The sequence below is a fragment of the Toxorhynchites rutilus genome, chromosome 1, assembly GCF_029784135.1.
Source record: "Toxorhynchites rutilus septentrionalis strain SRP chromosome 1, ASM2978413v1, whole genome shotgun sequence".
NCBI lineage: Eukaryota > Metazoa > Arthropoda > Insecta > Diptera > Culicidae > Toxorhynchites > Toxorhynchites rutilus.
Window position 1 is genome coordinate 167,268,823 of NC_073744.1, and position 20,542 is coordinate 167,289,364.

General features: G+C 31.9%; 1 protein-coding gene across 7 annotated transcripts in view; it reads left to right on the forward strand.

Annotated features, from left to right (window-relative positions):
- The window catches only part of LOC129774403 (trithorax group protein osa), a 476,322-nt gene that overhangs the window by 85,255 nt on the left and 370,525 nt on the right, over positions 1–20,542 (forward strand). For all 7 annotated transcript variants that reach the window (XM_055778154.1, XM_055778172.1, XM_055778176.1 and 4 more), the window contains exon 2: positions 19,020–19,697. In XM_055778154.1, coding sequence (XP_055634129.1) covers positions 19,020–19,697 — 678 coding nt within the window. The remainder of the gene's footprint in view (positions 1–19,019; positions 19,698–20,542) is intronic.

Consider the following 20,542-nt stretch of genomic DNA (forward strand, 5'->3'; position numbering starts at 1 on the left):
TTTCTTTTTTCAACTTTCAATTATTTTAATTCTTTAATTTTTCTACTTTACTATTCACCAATTTTTTTTAAATTTTTCAGTATTTTCAATTCAGGTTTATAATCTTTCACTTCTATAGACGAACATTTTTCATTCAGAAATTCAAATTTATTTATCTTTTGTTTTGTTATTTTACTTCATAAATTTTTTGAAATGAAATATTCTTGAACTTTATTAAAAATGATGAATTAAAAAAAGTGAAAAATTAAAAAAAAAATGCAGACTGAGGAATTGCGATATTTTAAAATAGAAAAATTAGAAAGTTGAAAATCGACACTTCGGAAAAGTAAAAATAATAAATAATTTGGAACGTTAATAATCGAAGATATGAAATTGTTTTAAAAAACAAAAAAACTAGAAGTTGAAAATGAAAATATTGAAAAATGTCATTTTATTTAAATATATTGGAATTGAAGAATTAACAAAATGAACAATCTGAAATTAGTCAAAAATTTAAAAAAAATAAGAGTTAAAAATAGACAACTCAAAAAATAACATTCTATTGAAATAAATTAAAATTGAAGAATCGTAAAAGTTAAAAAGCAAAGATTTTGAATTGAAAAAAATAAAAAAAAATGATATTTTGTAAAACTGAAGAATTGAAGAGGTGAATAATCAAAGGTATGAAAAATATAAAAATAAATAAAAGGTTGAAAAGGTATTGGTATTGGAATTGTGGAATCAAAAAAAAATTATAATCCCAAATTTGACATACTCAGAAATTGAAAACTGAACAGTTAAAAAAAATATTTTGAAAAAAAAATCTTTTTTAAAAAGTGAAGAATAGATAAAGTGAATAATCGAAGATGCGAAAATTGAAAAACTTGGATACTGCAAAACGAATGTTACCAAAATAGAATAAAATTGAAGCAATGAAGTATAGGAAAACAAAAAAATATTGAGAAGTCAAAAAGTTGAAATGAAATTAAGAATAAAATCGAAAGAAAACCAGTGAAAGGAATAAATGAATTATTGATTGATGATCATTTAAAACTGCTACCATTTTTTCTCAAATTAATGAATACAAAAAATAAGAATGAAAATAAATCAGAAAATTAACGAATTAAAAATTTGAAAAAACACCGTAAAATGATTTATTGCGAATCGAGACAATGATAAAGTATGAATGAATCAACATTTTCAAAATTTGATATTTCAAAACTCAAAGCAATTGAGGAGTTGATGGGAAAATTGAAAATATGAAAGAATTGAAATATAAGTGAACTTTCAAATTGGAATATTCGTGAATTGATATTTATAATAAAAAAAAAAGCGCAGAAACGAAGAATTTCGGATTCCAGAATTTAGCGAATTTGAAAATAATGTCTTCAAAGAATTAGAAAATCGAACGTGTAGAATAGAGAATTAAAGGAAAATTAAAACTGAAGAATTTGTGAATGGTAAAGTAGAAAAAATCTTACAATTGAAATAATTTAAAGTGGGAAATTAGAAATTGCAGAGTTATTTTTAAACTAAAACGGATGGAAAAAAAATATTTCGATAAATTCGAAAAAATAGACGAATGATTGAAAACATGATAAAACAAAAAAAAAAGATCAACTGCAGAATTAAATATTTTTATAATCGAAACACTGATAGATTGGAACATTGAGGAACTAACGAATTCGAAAATTGAAGAATTGTGAGATTGAGTAATGAAAAGACGAAAACATTTCACAATTTAAAAAAAAAGAAGTAATGGAGTGGAAAACGAACGACTTTAAAATTTGTAAAAATGAAGTAAGTTTTCCACAAACTGAAGAATATATAAATTAAAAGTAAAGATAAATCAAGAAGTTAATGAATTAAAAATAAAAAGAAAATCTAAACAAAAAATCGTAAAATGAATAAATCATTCTTTGAGAACTGAAAAACAAAATTTCAAAATTAAAAACAATTGAGGAGTTTGTGAATTTGAGATTTAGAAAATTTAATATTGGTACAATTCAAAGTGGAAAATTTGAAAAGTATACCTGATGAAATTGTAAATTTGTAAAAGTGAACCTGTTGAAAAATTGTAATTTTTTTTGAAGAATTCAGAAACTTTCGAGTTGAAAAATTCAAGAATAAAAAAAGGTTAGAAAAACCAACAATTATGTGAATTTAAAATTTGGTGAATTTGAATTAGAAAATCAAAAGGTTAGGTAACAAAGGGGAAAATATTAAAAAAATATTATAAGGACATTGGAGAAATGAAAAACAAATTGAAAAATATCAATCAATTGAACTGAAAAATGTTTATTCATGTTTATAGAAGAATCGGTAGATTGTAAAGTAGAAAAAATAATGAAATGAAATAAGGTAAAAAAAAGAAAATTGCTGTGTTGTAAAAAAATATTAAGCACACAATCGAGAATTGGAAATTAGGAAAGATAATAAGAAAAGAGTAAATTGAAAAGATGACAGTTGTTGAAATGAAATTGAAAAATTAAAACTGAAGTATTAAAATCGAAAGAAGGAAAAAGAACGTAGTATGTCTTGTTCGAAAAATTTAAATAATTGTAGGATAAAAGAATTTGAAGAACTAATAAATTCTAAAATTCAAAAAAAAATGTGCTGAAAAAATATAAACATGAAGAATTGACGGATTGGAAAAAGCAAAATTAAAACTGATGAATCGGTAGATGGTAAAGTAGAAAGAATAAAAAAATAGATAAGGTGAAAAATGCAAAATTGCTGTGTTGTAAAAAAAACGAAGGACATAATCGGGAAATGAAAATTAGGAAAAATTTAAATTATTTATTGCTGATTTTTTTCAGAATCGAACCAAAGAATGAAAAAATGGAGAATTGTGAAATTAAAAAATTGAAGAAGTATTTCTATTCGAACAACAGGAAAAAATTGATGAATTGAAGAATTGAAGGATTGAAGAATTGAAGAATCGGAAAATTGAAAATTAGAGAATTAAAAATTGGAAAATAAAAAGCTAAATAAATTGATAAGGGGCAATTGTTGAAATGAAATTGAAAAATTGAAGCCCAAGAATTAAATTTGAAAGAAGGGGAAAGAACGTAGAATATATCAATCTAATAAAATTAAAAAACTAATAAAATAACTAAAATTCTAAAAACTACAATGATTTAAAAACTTAAATTGGTTGATTTAGGGTTTGATGATTTCAAAAATTATAACATTAGTGAATAGAAGAATTCATAATTTAAAATTATGAATCGAAAAATCAAATGGTCGCAAAATCTACGAAATCCAGTCGGCACAACAGAGCCTAGAGCGGCAAAAATATTTTATTTTAAACAAAGGTGAAGGTTATTATCACTTTTGTTTTTGTACATTTCGGTTCCTATTGACAAGAGAGTCAGAGAAATGTTTCGAAAATTGGAAAATCTCTGAAAGAGCTGTATTATTTCATAGGATTTTTTTTTATTCAAGTTATGTAGCAGCTTAACAACTTCAAAGTTCGTTACTGCAAATAAACTTAATAGGACTTCGACACAGATTCTGTTTTATTTCCTCGTTTGATGTTCTTGAAATTCCAGCCGAAACCCTGCTCCGGAAAAGTTCGGAGGAAGCCGGATTACTTAATGCAAACAAACAGCCAGCAAATAGGTTCGTAAGAGCACTGAAATAAACAACAAATGGAAACGCAACAACTTCCCTTCGGTTTGCTGTCGGACGTGGGCTGGAGCTTAGGTGAGGGGCAGCAGCTAAATGTTGAAACAAAACGCGCTGCTGCCCGGACAAAGTGAAAAGTAGAGTAGCAGTCATAAAGAATGATTTATATAAACCAAACCAAACCTATCCGCTACAGACGGAAAGTGGGGGATTTCCGCAGAAGTTAAACTCCAAGCCCGAATGAATATTTGCTGCTCTTCTTCTTCGAGCGAAATACGTGCCCCGGAAGCTCGTCTTCGATATGTGTAGTTGGGTTTCATTAGGGGCCGAGGGGTTCCGTGTTTTCATATTTCGTGTGTAGCATAAACATAAACAGGAAATAGATGAATGCCATTCCATAGCGTCTTTTTCGTTGCACCGTGCGGTCCATCGGAGCGAGGTCAATTCTGGCACGAAATCAAAGCCCTGGTGAGAGAGTGGTCAAAACGGGAAGAGTATGGTTAATGGTCTAATAGTTCCCCGCCGTAATGTGGCAGAGAATCAAATCGAAGATGAAAAGATCAAGAAACCTGTCGGAAGGGAAAATTTCAATAATCTTCAATGTAGATCGGATATTACATGATGTTCCAACATATCTCCCTCTTCCGAGTGTTCCGGGTGTGGGTGTGTGTGTGTATTTGTGTGCATTCAGTGAAACCGCAATGTGTCTCTGAGTATTGGCTGGGTAAGCTTCCGTCTTCTCGAAAAGACTGCTGCTGCTGTTGGCATCGCTACTGGGGGATGTAGTGCACCGCCTTCTGTGTGCTCAATAGTCCAGGAAAATGGATATCTGCCGGCATATAGTACTAAACCGTGTAATAATAAATTATGATATAACCAACCATATCGTCGTGATACGTAAGCAGGCACTCCTTAGGCGTCGACCTTCTGGCTCTTCTACAGCTGCATTACAACACTCGGTCTGCACATAACCACCAACTCTGGCATGGAAGCGACACTAACGCAATATAATCAACTTCCGAGAGACTCTGTCTCTGGCTTCCATGGCTCAAATGGGTTGTGATTTACCATCCTCTTCGCCCATTGAGCTCTGTATTTATACGTACTTCCAACGCGACACGGAATGTGTTCCGAACCGAGAAAGACTCCATTGTCCTTTCGATGCGATTGAACGAGATGAACAAATCACAGATCATTAATATTGCTACTTTATAGTGTGCGTACCGTGTATATATATACGGTAGTCTCTTAATACTAAACAAACCCATTGTTGATAGTCATTCTAGCAAACACTCGAGAGAGAGAGATCGACAAATTGTAACAAGCGTGTTTATTCAAAGCGCAACAATTAGACAACTAATTGTCGTTGACGCTTAGTCCACGCTATTATGTTCGACAGGAAAAGATAGTTTAGCCCGCGGCGATTCTAATTACTGTCTCTGTCTCTGTTGGAGTGGAGGTGGATGCCACGCGAGGGTATTGTTATTATGCTAATTTGCTTGTCGCTTTACTATCAGCTTGTTTCGCATACCGTATATCTGCTGAACGCAAACGTTTACAGGCCCTGAACGCGTTGATGTTCTCAGTGTTCATTACTATTCGAGAGATAAAATGTCATGCTGAAGGTAGGTATTTTCCACTTTTTTGTTAGATAACAGTGATTCTGAAACTTTGAACCAAAAATTTGGCTATGCATCAGAATTTGAACTCCACGTCAGAAAACCACACGTCTTTTGATGATATCCAAGAAAAGACCTTTTTTTAGACTTTTTCATTGGTAGGGATTAAATCAGCTGAATACGCCGAGTGAGTAGGGTTTCTCATTTAAACGCTTCCCAGCATGTCAGCGGCTTTGTAATATGTGGTTCATGTTATGTTAACATGTAACATGTTAAAACCTTTTTTTTTTGGCATTTGAGCATTATAATCCTTGTCCGAGTTCCGTAAATTCATTTTTTTATATAAGCGACTGATAGAAAAGAGAAAAATAAGAAACATTTTTGATCGAAGAAATTGAAGAGATTAAAAAAATTAACAAAAATCATGAAATTGAAAAAAAAAAAATAACGATTTGAACAAATTAAAGTAACTGAAAAATAGATACATTTAAATTTTTCTAACAAAAAAACGAAATTGAAGAAATTGAAGAGACAAATTGAAGAAACTGAAAAGAAAGAAATTGAAAAAAAATGAGCACATTTAAGCCATTGAACAAGTTGAAGAGATTAAATAATTTTTTAAAAATAGAAAGAATTAATCGAAAAATAGAAATATGAGATTTTTTTTCCTTCGGCATTTGAACGATGTTGTCCGGGTTTCGTAAATTAATTTTTTATGTAAGCGATTAATAGGAAAGAGAAAAATGAGAAAAATTTTAGATTAAAGAAATTGAAAAAAAATAATTCAAAGAAATAACGTATTGAACAAATTGAAGTAACTGAAAAGTAGATAAATTGGCTTTTTTTTTAAATTTAAATGAAATGAAGAGACAAATTAAAGAAATTGAAAAGACAAATTGAAGGAACTGAAAAGAATGAAATTGGAAAAAAAAATAAAAAAATTGAACACATTGAAGCGATCAAACCAATTAAAGAGATAAATTGAATTTAAGAAATAAAAAAATGAATTGAAAAATAAGAAAAAATGAGAAAAACATTTTTTTTCTTTGGCATTTGAACATTATAATCCTTGTCTGGGTTTCGTGAACTTATTTTTTATATGAGCGACTTATAGAATTAGTTGAAAAAAAAGGAAGATGAAAAACATTTTTAATTGAAGAAAAATGTTTTTCAAAAATGTTTCACGAAATTTGACGAATTAAAGAAATTGAAAAGAATTCTTCATAAAATAACGAATGAACAAAACTAAAAAAAAAGAAATTGAAAAAATTTAAAAAACTGAACACATTGATGCGATCAAACCAATTGAAGAGATTAAATAAATTTAAGAAACAGAAACAATGAAAAAAATTAATTGAAAAGTAGAAAAAAAATAGAAAACCCAACTTTTTTCTTCTTTGGTATTTGAGCATTATAATCCTGGTCCGGGTTTCGTGAATAATTTTTTTTTACATGAGCGACTAAGAGAAAAAAGAAAAATAAGAAAAAAATCGATTAAAGAAATTGAAGAGATTTAAAAATTCTAACAAATTAAAAAAAAATGAAAAAAATACTTCTAAAAAATAGCGAATTGAACAAAGTAAGGTAACAGAAAAAAAAGATAAATTGATTTTTTTTTCAACAAATTGAAGGAATTGAAGACACAAATTTAAGAAATTGAAGAGACAAATTGAAAAAATAAGAAATGGAAAAAATTGAACACATTGAAGCGATCGAACAATTTGAAGAGATTAAATAAATTTAAGAAATAAAAAAAATTAAAAAAAATAATTGAAAAATATAAAAAATGAGAAAAACTATTTAAAAATTAAAGAATTGAACAAATGGAAAAAATTAAGTTAACTAAAGAAAATAGAAAAAAAATTAAACAAATGAACAAACTGAAAAAAATGGAGCAATTTGACAAAGAAGTTGGAAAACAAATTGGAAAATTATTGGAGAAATTGAAGAGAACGAAAAAAATGAAACAAATAAACATTTCAGTGGAATCCGGTTATAGTGACAACGAAGGGAATTAACGAACGCGTCATAATAAAGGGACGTCATACAAAGCGTTTTGTGAAAAAATGTCGGTCTTTATAACCGGACATAACTCATTTAAAATGGATCATAATAGGCGACATGCCACTGTAAAGGAAGTCTTTATAACGGACTTTTTTCTTTGTTCTTTTACAAAGAACTTTGATTAAAACCAAACTTCGTTGTGTAATTACGCCATGATAAGCGGTTGATCAATATAAACAGATTCTACTGTATTAGCAAATAAAAAAAAATAACAAAACATGGAAAAAAATTTAAAAAAAGGAAAAACAACTAAAACTTTCCTATTTAAAAATGAAATAAAACTTTTGAGAAGCATTGAGAAAGTTTGAAAAAGAAAACAGTTCCCATGTGTTCTACAATGATATCGTTGTTGACCCAGTTGAATTTCACGTTCTGAAGCGGCCATTTTCGCTAGATTTTCAGGTGGAATAACGTACTTTGAAAATGGAAATTATGAATGAAAATTCACTTTTCTGTATTAAACATATATTCCATGTAACGGAGAAGCATGTTATTTGCAAGTGAATGAAGAATCTTCAGCTAAAATTTGATCAGTAAAAAGATCAATCAATGGCGAGTTTTGCGTTTGGACCACGAACGTTCGTTTATTCGTTAGACGTGAAAGTTTGAATGTCTGAATGAAAAAAATCATCAAAATTTGAATAAAAGAATTTATATTAAAAAAATTATTTTGGGCAGAACGAAGTTTGCCGGGTCAGCTTGTTATATATAACAATACAGAACTACATAAAATGCAGACCATACAAACAATACCGATATTCCACACAATACAGACAATGCAAACAATACAGTCAATTAAAAAAAAATAGTTTTTTTAAATGGACAAAACAAAAAAAAATCAGATTAAAAACATTCGAGGTTGAAATTAAAAATTCTAAAAGAATAACACTATAAAAATTGAAAATTGCAAATATTTAAATTGGAAATGGATCCTATTTTAAATTGGAAAAATTAAAACGAAGAAAATCTAACATTGAATAAATTTAAAATAAGAAATATTCAAACTGGAAGAATAGAAGAAATTGAAAACTGCAAAAAACGAAAAAAAAATCAATTTCAAATTAAGAAAAAAGGTATTAATTTAAAAATACTGCCAGTATTCAATATTTTTAAATATTTAAAAAAAAATAAATATTTGTACCCCCGCCAAATTTAATATTGGAGAAATTGAAAACTGGAAGCATTCCAGATTTTATAGCATCCGAAAAAAATAAAATAATAATATTGGATATATTAAGCATTGAAAAAGTTAAAAGTTGCAAAAAATTAAGTTGGCGAAAAACAAAATTGAAGAAATTTTATATCAGATGAAACGGATGCTAGAAAAATTTTAAATTCGAAAAATTGAAAACTGGAAGATATTTAAATTAAATTTTTTTTTTAATATTAGGAATAATTGTTGTGAATAGAGAGGTTTTTTTTCCTATTTTTTCACTTCGAACTTCAAGCTGCGAAATTTTGACATTCAATATTTTTTTCTGCAAAAATCGAAATAAACAATTAAAAAATTGAGAAAATTGCTAATTGAAAGAAAAAGGAAATTGAAAATATTCCCCAAAATCGAAACTATAATAAAAATTCGGAAAAAAAAATTTTTTTTTTTCGGAAAAATTTTCTGAAAATAAGAAAATTTGAACAATAATTGGCATAAATAGAAACTTTAAAAAATCAAATCAATAAAAAAAGGTTGAAAACATTCGAAGTTAACATCATGAATTAAAACAAAAATTGAAAAAAAAATGGAAATAAGGAAAAAAATAAATTGAAAATGTCGGAAAACTTTAGTATTTGGAAATTCAAAAATTGGAAAAATTGAAAATTTAAAACTTTTGAACTGGAAAAATGGGAAATTCGTAAAAATTCCAAAGTTCCAAGAGTTAAAACTCTAAAACAAAAATATAATTTGATTAAATCAATATTTCGAAAAATTAAGATTCGGAACAGTCAAGTTTGAAAAAAATTACAATAAACGAAAAATTGAAAACAATAAAAATAAAATAAAATTGGAAACTGAAAAATTCAATAATATTTCAAACCGGATTTTCAAACTGAAATTTTCGAATTGAAAAAAAAAGGAAATATCAAACACCGGGAAAATTAAAAACTGATTAAAAATTGATAAAAAATGAAATTGAAAAAACTAGAACTGGAAAAAAAAACTAAACTGGAAGAATTTTAATTTGGACAATTTAAAACTAGAAAAATTAAACGTTGAAAGCATCTAAAATTTGAAAAAAAACTATATTAAAATAAAAGACAATGGATAAGAATGAAGAATTTCAAAAATGTAATATTGGAATATAATATAAGAATTTCAAAAATGTTATATTGGAAAAATCCAATATTTGAAAAATTTCAAACTGGGAGAAATAACGACGATAAATTGAAGAATATGAATTGAATACGATTGAAGACATTAGAGGAAATAAAAATTCAAACATTTCTGATGATCCGAAAATATAAATTAATTTGTTAATTTAATTAAAAAAAATGCAAACATACATAAATCAATGGAAAATATTGTAAAATTGATAAATTTTGATAACTTGCCAAAATTGCCAAATTGATTAATTGAAAAAATGGTCAATCGAAAAAAAATCAAAAATCAATTTTCAGAATTGCTTGTTATTTATATACAGCAATGTTCGCTTTTTGGTCGAAATACGAAATACCCATTTATGAAAATCCGTTACCTCCGAACCGCAGAACCAATTCCCTATCTATTGCCAGTGAATGAAAGGTATTTAAGTAAGTTTAGAAAGTATCGAGATGAAAGAGGGCTTATATTATTTTAGGAACTAAGAATGTAAATAAATCAGGAAGTCATACTTTTTCGTTTTTGAAATATTTGTTTTTCTTCCTAATTTTCATCTCTTGTACCGCTCGACTGGTTTTCGTGAAGTAGACTTATTTTACAACAGTACATTAGTAATCCATTCTCCATGCGATGAACTGAGAAACTCTAATTTTGATGATGATATATTGCAACACTTATTGCAGTCTCAACTCGTTTAAATTTCCATTTTGATATATTATGAGCTCATATCAGTCGCTAATCACTGTGACAAAAATTCCACTTCATCTGATCGAAAGGGCACAGAAAAAATAACGAACATAATCTCGTAAAAATGTCAACGCCATATATATAAATATCTTATGGCCCGCAGCTCTCGGCAAGCACAATAAAACTGTGATTTAAAACCAATCAGAAAGCAAATATGTTTGACATGTTTATCAGATTGTGCACCGCACTCGCGCGTGGTCTCTCTCTCTGTCATCGTTTTATTTGTCGTGTTTACCTGCCTTCTCGTCTCTCTTAATTCGCCCCTTTCCTTTTTCCGCTTTTCGAGTCATGTGCCATATCAAGGCAAATAACCTTCGCTTCGCAACCCCCTTCCATCACTTCTTGGACAGGCGGAAGAAATCGATTTTTTTCACCGACACCGGGGCTTCGATTATTGAATTTGCCACCTTAATATTTCGGTAGCGCGCAGCACCACCACGGTGTTCCGAAGATGTCGCTACTCTACTTTCTCGGGTCCCGTGGTTTGATGCACACACACTCACATATCGACAGCGACAAAACTCGCCACAAAAGGGGCGATTGACAGATAGGGATATCGTGTGTCCTACACTCAACAACTCCTCTGTGCTCCTTTCGTTCGTAGGAACGAAAAATTGCACACCGAATTGTTGTGGAAGCTTTCTCGGAATGAGAAAATGCGACAAGGGGAGCAGGAGGTAAGGTACCTGACAATCCTTGTTTCGACATCAGCCAAGGGGCCAATAAAATGGTTTTTGCGCTTCGCTATGAATGTGTTCCGCTTGAAGGCGCGCGGAACGAACGAACGACGAGAGCGGTGGCTTTTTTGCTTGTTTTGCCTCGGGGAGCGATTCGACGACGATTCCGATTGAAAAAAATGTTGACATACCCCAACAGCCCCCGAAACCCCCGATGATCGAAAACTGTCGTCGTTCGAGTACCTTCGAGCCCGGAGATGCCAGATTTTTCGGTTTCCGATTTTGTAATTTTTTTGTAAACACAGAAAAATATAAAAAAGTCAGATTTGACATCCTAGTCATCCATCCTAGACATCCGAAATCTGTTGAAGAAGTCAGGTTTGTACGGGAACCTGGAGAAGTTTAAGACCACATCAGGAACCGTACATGTCCCGGTAGGTACCTAGACTTCAGGCTCATAACGTACAATCTATGTATAATTGTATGTTAGGGGTTCTAGAATTTTCCAGAACATTTTGAAGTTTTGTTCAAATGACCTTTTGAATCTACAGCGATTGGTACAATGTCATTAACGTTGGACGATATCCAAACAGGTCCAGCGAGTTTGGGGACACAATGTACGATGCAAAAACGGATCCGTATTTTCGTAAAAAATCAAACGAATTCGAAGATCTGGTATCCCGGCTCGTACAACTCCATATGAGTGGGGATAGTTTCTCTATTCGATTGTGATTTAATTGAGTGTTTACATGCATATTTCAACCGGAGCTACTAATGTGCGAGCGTGCGATGAGCGTGGCAATGTGACAGCCCAAACAGTTCCCCCTCCTCCTCTTTTCTCCGCCCATTCGATGATATATGGGGGGAAATTGCTCAATTAATATTTCAAAGACTGTGTGTAGTCGACGGCGACTGTTGCTTTGGGTCAATTGCCTTGCATGAACATGCAAACATGTTTGTTGTGTGCTTCCGATGACCGTCCGACTTTGACGAATTACCGCTGACGACGACGATTGATTTTACGGTAGGACGAAATTAATACTTAATTCAATCGTTCGTCCCGTTCCGAAGTCAACAAACCCAAATCTCGCTCGAAGATAAACTTATCAGTCAATTAAAACTTTTCCCCAATCTATATTGCGCGCTCGTTCCAAAAAAACGGGGGGCGGGCAATATTGAGTCCAACTCCCGGAGAGACATATGAAATCGGAAAGGCAGGAAAACCAACTAAACTAGCAGCAGCAGAGCGTAGTTCGGGTCTAACCTTGCCTCCGAAGCAAGCTTTCACTAAATTAGAGAAGCTGAACTCGCCCCTCTCCCCACGTCACGCCTCCCTTATCCGTCTCTCACCAAGGCAGCAGCGCTGTGCGTTGTTGGTTCGACCACTGCCTTCTGTACTCTCGACTACGAGACGGAACCGCCGGAACACACAGCACAGCTCAGCACAACCGGGTCGAAGAACGATGGAAAATATGTGATAATGTAATAAACTTTGCTTGAACTTTTCTCCAGCTTCGGTTGCGACGGAGACCTATGTGCCAGACCAGACCGGAGATCCACACCGATCCACTGCTGCTGCTCTGTTGCTCTCGAGAGCTAAAGGTTCAACTTTAGTCATTTCACCTCCGCACTTGGGCGCGGAAGGGTTGTTGGGGAGAAGTGGAAAACCGTTTAATTTATTGGAAACTTTATCGTTGCTGATTAAAAATTTCCATCTTCACTATTTCCCACTCGTGTGCTCTCGGGGTTTTTTTTTTTTTTGATCACTTCTCGGTCTGTTGTTATGCCATGCATTGACTGCCAGGCAGCAAATTGGCAATCGAAACCCTGTCGATAATAATCTCTTGACGAAATTTGTCGCTCGGGAAGAAAATTGTGCTCTACACACTCACTTGGATTGGTTCCAACAAATGATACGTTCCTGGAATGAACTTTCATTGGTGAAATGGCTTTTGAGGCTACCCATGAATCGACCCATTTATGGCGTCCCCCATAAGTACGGTACCAGAGCTCGGTCTGGTCAAGAGTATGTTGCCACATCTCTTGAATACGACCGGTGGTGTATCAAAATGTTCTTGCAATCAAAATGTGCAACATGAGGCCAAGCGTTGTCATGTTGCAAAATCACTAAGTATTAATTTTAGTCTAATCCAATCTTGATCAAATGTTGTTTCTAGAAATGTACATCTCAACAACAATTCTGTGTGGTTCAGTTGTCATTTCTAAATCAAATAAATTAGAGCGATGAGATACTCTGCGAATACTCCATTTTATGGCCCAAAACTCGACACGTTTATCACCATGAAAAGGTTGTTTACGCTACAGGGAAATTTTACACACTGGAATACGGCATACGGTTGCCTATTCAGGTTGTTAAGGGGCATCAACCGTTGCCGCGTGTCTATTTAAGGAGGGAACTCGACCTGAAGCGTCCAAAAAACATGGGGTTATGGCGATTTTTCATGTCGTTCGAGATTCAGTAAATGTTGTTTATTAATACGCTCTATCTGACTGCCAAGCTGCGAAATCCAAGATTCAACATTCACTGTTGCGAAAATTATATATTGAAAAATATTGAACATTGGAAAAAAATAGATAATGAAATTGGTAAATTGAAAATTGGTTAAAATTTCAAACTGCAAAACTTCCAAACTTAAAATGAAAAATCGAAGATTAAAGAAAAAAACTATGATTGGAAATTGGAATTAGGAAAAATATTAAAACAATCAAAACTAGAAATATTAAATAAATTTTGAATATTCAAAAAACTGAAAATTGATAAAAATTTAAAAAAAAATCAAAAACACTACATTTTGATAGATTAAAATATGAAAAAATTGAAATAACCAGATATGAAAAAAATAGGGAAAAAAATTCGAGAAGCTCAAAATTGGAACAATTTTCAAAATGAAAAAAGATTAAGTAAAAAAAATGGGCTTAGGATCCAGTTTTTAGATGAAATGAAATTTTGAGATGTTTAAACTTGAAAACAAAAACTTGGAAAATAGAAAATTGAAGAAGTTGAAAATTGAAAAAAATTAAATTGAAGAATAGGAAATCACAAAAAGAAAAATTTGGCAAAAATTAAAACAGATTGTTAAAAACAAATAAAACTAGAAAAATTGAAGATAGGAAAAGGAATTAGAAAAATTATAATTGGAGAAAATTTTATTTCACAAAACGAAAATCGGATGAACTGATTCTTTGAAAAAATTTTGAATCGGGAAAATTTGAAATGGAAAGTAAATTAATTTGGAAAAAAATTACTTGAATCGTGAATTGAAATACAAATTTGAATTAGTAAATTATTAGTAAATTAGAATAATTTGACCTGCGGAATCCAAGACATTAAATTAAAAAAAGGACTTTCAAATTTTCAGTTTTTCGTGCTTTTCATTGAAAACTGATACTGAATTGTATAAAATTTAAGCTTCATGTAGCATTGTTCCTGAAATGGAAATCAAAACTTCGAGAAGAAATTATAGAAATTAAAAGAAATAATGAAATAAAAAAAAAGAATTTAATATTCTGAATAAAAAATTCACAATAAAAAATGAACATTGTAAAAAACAAAAAACCTAATACTTTAAAATTGAAAATTAAAATTTGGGATAGAGGAAAGATAGGACTATAGTTAATATTCTCCAATTACGATCGAATAAATCTAAAAATGGAAAATATTCAAGTTGGAATAATGGAAAACAGCAAAATTAGAAAAAAATGATTACAACAAAATAACAAATAAAAAAACACAAAACAATGAAAAAGTAGAAATGTTCGAAAATCAAGTTTCGAGATAAAATAAGAATTAAAATGTGGAAAAGTAAAATTTAAAAAAAACGTAACTCTAAACATTTCAAATCGCCGAAATTTCCAACAGAAATAGAAAATTGGAAAAAATTGAGTTAAAAAATTTGGAAATTTATTTCACATATTATATTCGTCACTTTAGAAATTGGAAACATGATATTTAAAAACAGAAAAAAATCGAATTTCAAAATTGAAATAGAATTAACTTGATAAAATTAAAATTGGGGAAGAATAATTGGGAAAATATGAAATTTATCAGAAGAAATTAAGACTAGAAAAATTTGAAATAAAAGAAACCAAAAAAAATAAAATTGGGAAAATATTAAATGATTTAAAAATTAAAATTGAAGATACTGAATTTAAAGAAAAAAGGATTGGGCTTGAGCTTGAGCTTGGATAGACTGTGCACTTCGTAGTTGCTCTCCGTGATTGACCTGAACCAGCAGAATCGCACAAAGAACACACCAAATGACGCTTTGAATAGTTAAGAAAAGAATTGAATCCAAGAAATTCAAATGGGAAAATTTTCTAATCTGAAAAAATGATATATTTTCAATTGATGCAGTTTTTGAATGCTTGTGTTATTCAAAAATTGCATAAATTGAAGATTTGAGATCAAGAAAATAGCAAAAAAAAAAAATGAAGTTAGAAAACCAATGTTACAAAAATGATAATCAAACAAAAATCGAATCGACCAAATTTTAATTGTAAAAAAAGGAAAGAAAATTAAATGTTAAAGGTTTTTTATGTCCCATTTGTTTATTTATTTAGGCTCATTAGATTTTTTGTTATGTTGAAGGTTAAAATTGAATAAATTGAAAATTTGAAAATGTTTAAACAAAAATTGAAGAAAAAAAGAATTTGAAACAATAGAAATTGTTAAAATTCAATATCGACCATTGGAAAGAAAAATAGTAACAAAAATATCATACAAATTTGAAATTAAGAATATAAAAAATTTAAAACTTTAAAATTACAAACATAAAAATTTGAAAATTGAAAAATGCGAAATTGAAAATCACAAAAATAAAGATATTGTAAAAATTGAAAATTGAATATAAGTAAATTGACAAACAAAATGAAAAATTGATAATTGAAGAATACATCATTTAAACCATTTTAATATTGGAAAATCTGATCAAAAAACAAATTAGAATTTAAAAATGTTTGAATCGTAGAAACTTTGAATTAAAAAGTTGACATAAAAATTATATATGAAAAAAATTAACTTCAAATAATTAAAATTTGAAAGTTTAAAATTGATTTTTTTTTAAAAATCCAAAATTAATAATAATTAAGTGGAAAAAATTTCTATTTAAAAAATTAAATTCGGAAAAACTGGAAAAATAAAAAAAAAAAGAATTAAAAAAAAGGAAAAAGGGAAGAAAATAAATTGGAAATCATAGGCCATATAAAATTTAAAAATTAAATCAGAAAATTTTAAAAGCGAGAATTCAAAATTTTTTGGAATATTCTTAATAAATTGGAAAAACTAACTATGAAAAAAAAACAAATATTAGATCGTGTGAATTCAAAATTGAAAAAAAAAACTTACAAATTAAATGAAACAAAGATATGTTGAGATATTGAAAGTTGAATAGAAAGTTTGAAAAGTTTCAAATCGCAAACAGAAAAAATAATTGATTAAAAATTTGAAAAATTGGCGATGCATTTTAATTCATTTTAATGAATTGAGTTGAGTTATTGTCAAATTGATCTGTCATTGAGTTGAGTTATTGTTAAATTGAGTTACTGTTAAGTTGAGTTACTTTTAAGTAGAGTTATTGTTAAGTTGAGTTACTGTTAGTTGAGTTATTGTTAGGTTGAGTTATTGTTAAATTGAGTTGTAGTTGAGTTGAGTTATTGTTTAGTCGAGTTGTCGTTGAGTTAAGTTATTGTAAAATTGAGTTACTGTTAAGTTGAGTTATTTTTGGATTGAGTTATTGTTAAATTGAGTTGTTGTTGAGTTGGCTTATTGTTAAATTGAGTTGAGTTGAGTTGATTATTGTTAAATTGAGTTACTGTTAAGTTGAGTTATTTTTGGATTGAGTTATTGTTAAATTGAGTTGTTGTTGAGTTGGCTTATTGTTAAATTGAGTTGAGTTGAGTTGATTATTGTTAAATTGAGTTATTGTTGAGTAGAGTTATTTTTAAGTTGAGTTACTGTTAGGTTGAGTTATTGTTTAGTCGAGTTATTGTTAAATTAAGTTGTTGTTGAGTTGAGCTATTGTTAAGTAGAGTTATTGTTGAATTGAGTTGAGTTATTGTTAAATTGAGTTGTTGATAAGTTGAGTTGTTGTTAAATTAAGTTATTGTTAAGTTGAGTTATTATTAAATTGAGTTGAGTTTAGTTATTGTTAAATTGAGTTGCTGTTGAGTTGAGTTATTGTTAAGTTGAGTCATTGTTGAATAAAGTTATCGTTAAGTTGAGTTACAGTTAAGTTGAGTTATTGTTAAATTGAGTTACTGTTAAGTTGAGTTATTGTTAAATTGAGATGCTGTTGTGTTGAGTTATTGTTGAGTTGAGTTATTGTTGAATTGAGTTGAGTTGGATTATTGTTAAGTTGAGTCATTGTTAAATTAAGTTATCGTTAAGTTGAGTTACAGTTAAGGTGAGTTATTGTTAAATTGAGTTACTGTTAAGTTGAGTTATTATTAAGTAGAGTTATTGTTAAATTCAGTTGCTGTTGTGTTGAGTTATTGTTGAATTGAGTTGAGTTATTGTTAAGTTGAGTCATTTTTAAATTGAGTTGAGTTGAGTTGAGTTATTGTTAAATTGAGTTACTGTTAAGTTGAGTTATTGTTAAGTAGAGTTTGTTAAACTGAGTTGCTGTTGAGTTGAGTTATTGTTTAGTTGAATCATTGTTAAATTGAGTTGAGTCAAGTTATTGTTAAATTGAGTTGCTGTTAAGTTGAGTTATTGTTAAATTGAGTTACTGTTGAGTTGAGTTTTTGTTAAGTTAAGTTATTTTTCAATTGAGTTGTTGTTAAGTTGAGTTACTGTTAAGTTGAGTTATTGTTAAGTTGAGTCATTGTTAAATTGAATCATTGTTAAGTTGAACTGAGTAGAGCTGAGTAGAGTTGAGTGAATGAGTGATTCTGGCGAACGTTATATTACCACTTTTTCCACTTTATGAAGCAGTAATAAATCAAAAACAGATTCAATTTGTGATGAATGAACTCATGGACAATCTTCACTATCTCGAAAAGGGTTTAGCAGTTTGTGGACGAGTAGCAGTTTGAATGTAAAACACACACTTCCCCAACACTCTAAAAACCCAGAGGCAACGGAAGTCCACCGGAAGCAATCCCAGTTCATCCGACCCTGAAGCTCAGCTAAAAAAAAATATCGCCCCTCGCAACGGCAGCAGATAAAATCAATCACGTCCTCGGTGAGCTGTCGCCATTGATTCATTGCTGCTGTCCGCTGGAATCCCTCTCTCTCTCTCTCTGGGGGGTGCGCGTCCCACAATAAAGCAGGAACCAGACAGCAGGATCTGTTTTTATTTTTGCATTTGTTGTCCGTTTTTTTTCAGTTCAATCGCTTCCCGCGAGAGTGGTCGAATGTAGCATCGAATTATTCATCCTCTCTCCCCCCGGCTGTATTGGGCAAATTGTTGACTGCCCGTTCCCCTTCTTCCGCGCTAGCTTTGTGTTGCTCCTTTTTTGGGAGGGGGGCAACTTATTGGACACATAAAACATACGGACCGATGAACGCAGTTGGACTTTCGATTTCCGATTCTCTTCGGCGAACCAAAATAGAAATATTGAAACGAAAAATGGCATCCGATTTTTTGTTTTGTTTGCGTCCGTCCAGATCTGGCCTCCAAAAAGCTGTCAACGAGGGTGGTTGTGTGGGGAAACCCCCCGGAAGAGAGATGAACCGGAACAACAATCTGTGTGATATCGGTATCGGATAAATAAATCGAATCAAAACCTCTGAATGGATGGCTTCAGTTTTTTCGGTTTCTCTGTTTCCTTCTGCTTTTTTTGGGGAAAAATCAATTTTAAAAGCTATAAATTAATTTGTCCGTGCCGTTAGGTGGGATAAGACGGGGGAAGGGGATAAATGTTTTGGTATAAATATTTCTGACATTTCAGGGGCCATCGTGTCAATTATTTCAAACAAATTTGTCACAGTACTAATTTATTTCTGTCGAATTCTGCTCGTTTCAGTTCGCGATCAAAATCGCAAGCAAGCGCAATGAGAAGCGATTATCGTCGATCGTCGAGCTGACCTCGATAATGGTCGATGATAAGCCGCCCAAGATCATCGATACGACCGCCCAGAAGCTTGACCAGCAGAAGGCGAACAGCGAGAGGCTGGCGGCCGAAGCCGCCCGTGATTCTTGGACACTTAACAACAATAACAACAACAACAACAACAACAATGCTAGCGCTAATAATAGTAATAACAACAATGGCAACAACTTGTCGGCGACGGTGACGGCGGCTGCCACTGTGGTCAGCAACAATGGCGCCACGCCTACGGGTGGCGTAAACAATCCCCCGAATGGTGGTGGTGGTGGCGGAAACCCCGTAAGCAATGTCGGAAGCAGTTGTAGCAGTAGTAGTAGCAACAGCAGCATTAGTAGTAGTTTAGGTGGCGGCAGCGGCATCAGCAGCAGCAGCAGCAGTGCTGCCAGCGCAATCGCTGTGGGCAGTAGCAACAGCAACGGAAGCAGCAGTAGCAGTCTCAGTGCTATCTGCTCCGGTACAAGCAGTAGCAGCAGTAGCAGTAGCAGCAGCAGTAGTAGTAGCGGTATCGGAAGCAGTATTATTAGCAGCAATGGCACCGTCGTTGGCAGCGGAATGGGCAGCGGCAGTGCGGTCAGTGTCAATCACACCAACCATGTAAGTAAAATCGGTTTTTATTTGCTTCAGTCTCTTCCTCCTTTACATGCTACAACAATCATCCCGTATCTCGGTTGCATCTTGCAATCTTCGTCACGATGTCAACATAATACGAAGCGCGCGCATTCCTCCCACCTTCCCCCGCAGCATCCGTAGGTAGCCACCAGAATGCGCTAAATGGTATGTTTGATAGTTTGTACTTTTTTTTTTGCCCCGTCGCGTTTTTTTTCTTCTTTTTCCTATCCTCCGGCTGTCTTCGAATTCGAATCCGAGAATACGTTTGTGAACTGCTGTCGTCGTGGTGTTCCCTTTTCTGGTCTCCGAATAATGTTCACAGCGTGTCGTTGGCGCGAGAGACCCAACATTAGAAGACATGTTCAGGCGGACACGACATGGTCGACCAATGGCGAGGGGTGGTGAAAAGGGGGCAGTTGTAAGTAATTCTGTTTTACAAATAGCGATCGTGTTTGTTCGACGCTGTTGTGACACTTCTTGTGGTTTCTCTGACTGGCCCGAGAAGTGGTCTGTCCCGTCCCACGTCCGTGGCACATTGAAGTGACGCGAATAATTGGTGGTATTATTCGCGGCTTCGGTAATGTGATCTAGCGGAACCGCGTTTTTTTGTTTGTGTTTTTGTTTTGACAGCGATTGACATTTGCGAGTTCCGCCTGTGGTGCGTTTTTACGCCGTCGAAGATCGCACAGAGGGTTGAGTGTAGAATTATGACCAGCTCAAGTTTCAGCTGGTTTTTTCTTCTGTTACGTTCATTACAACTATCGTGTCCCTTCAATTCCGAAAGCAGAATGTTCCATTGAAGTTCATGCCGGTCTACCCTTTATCTAACA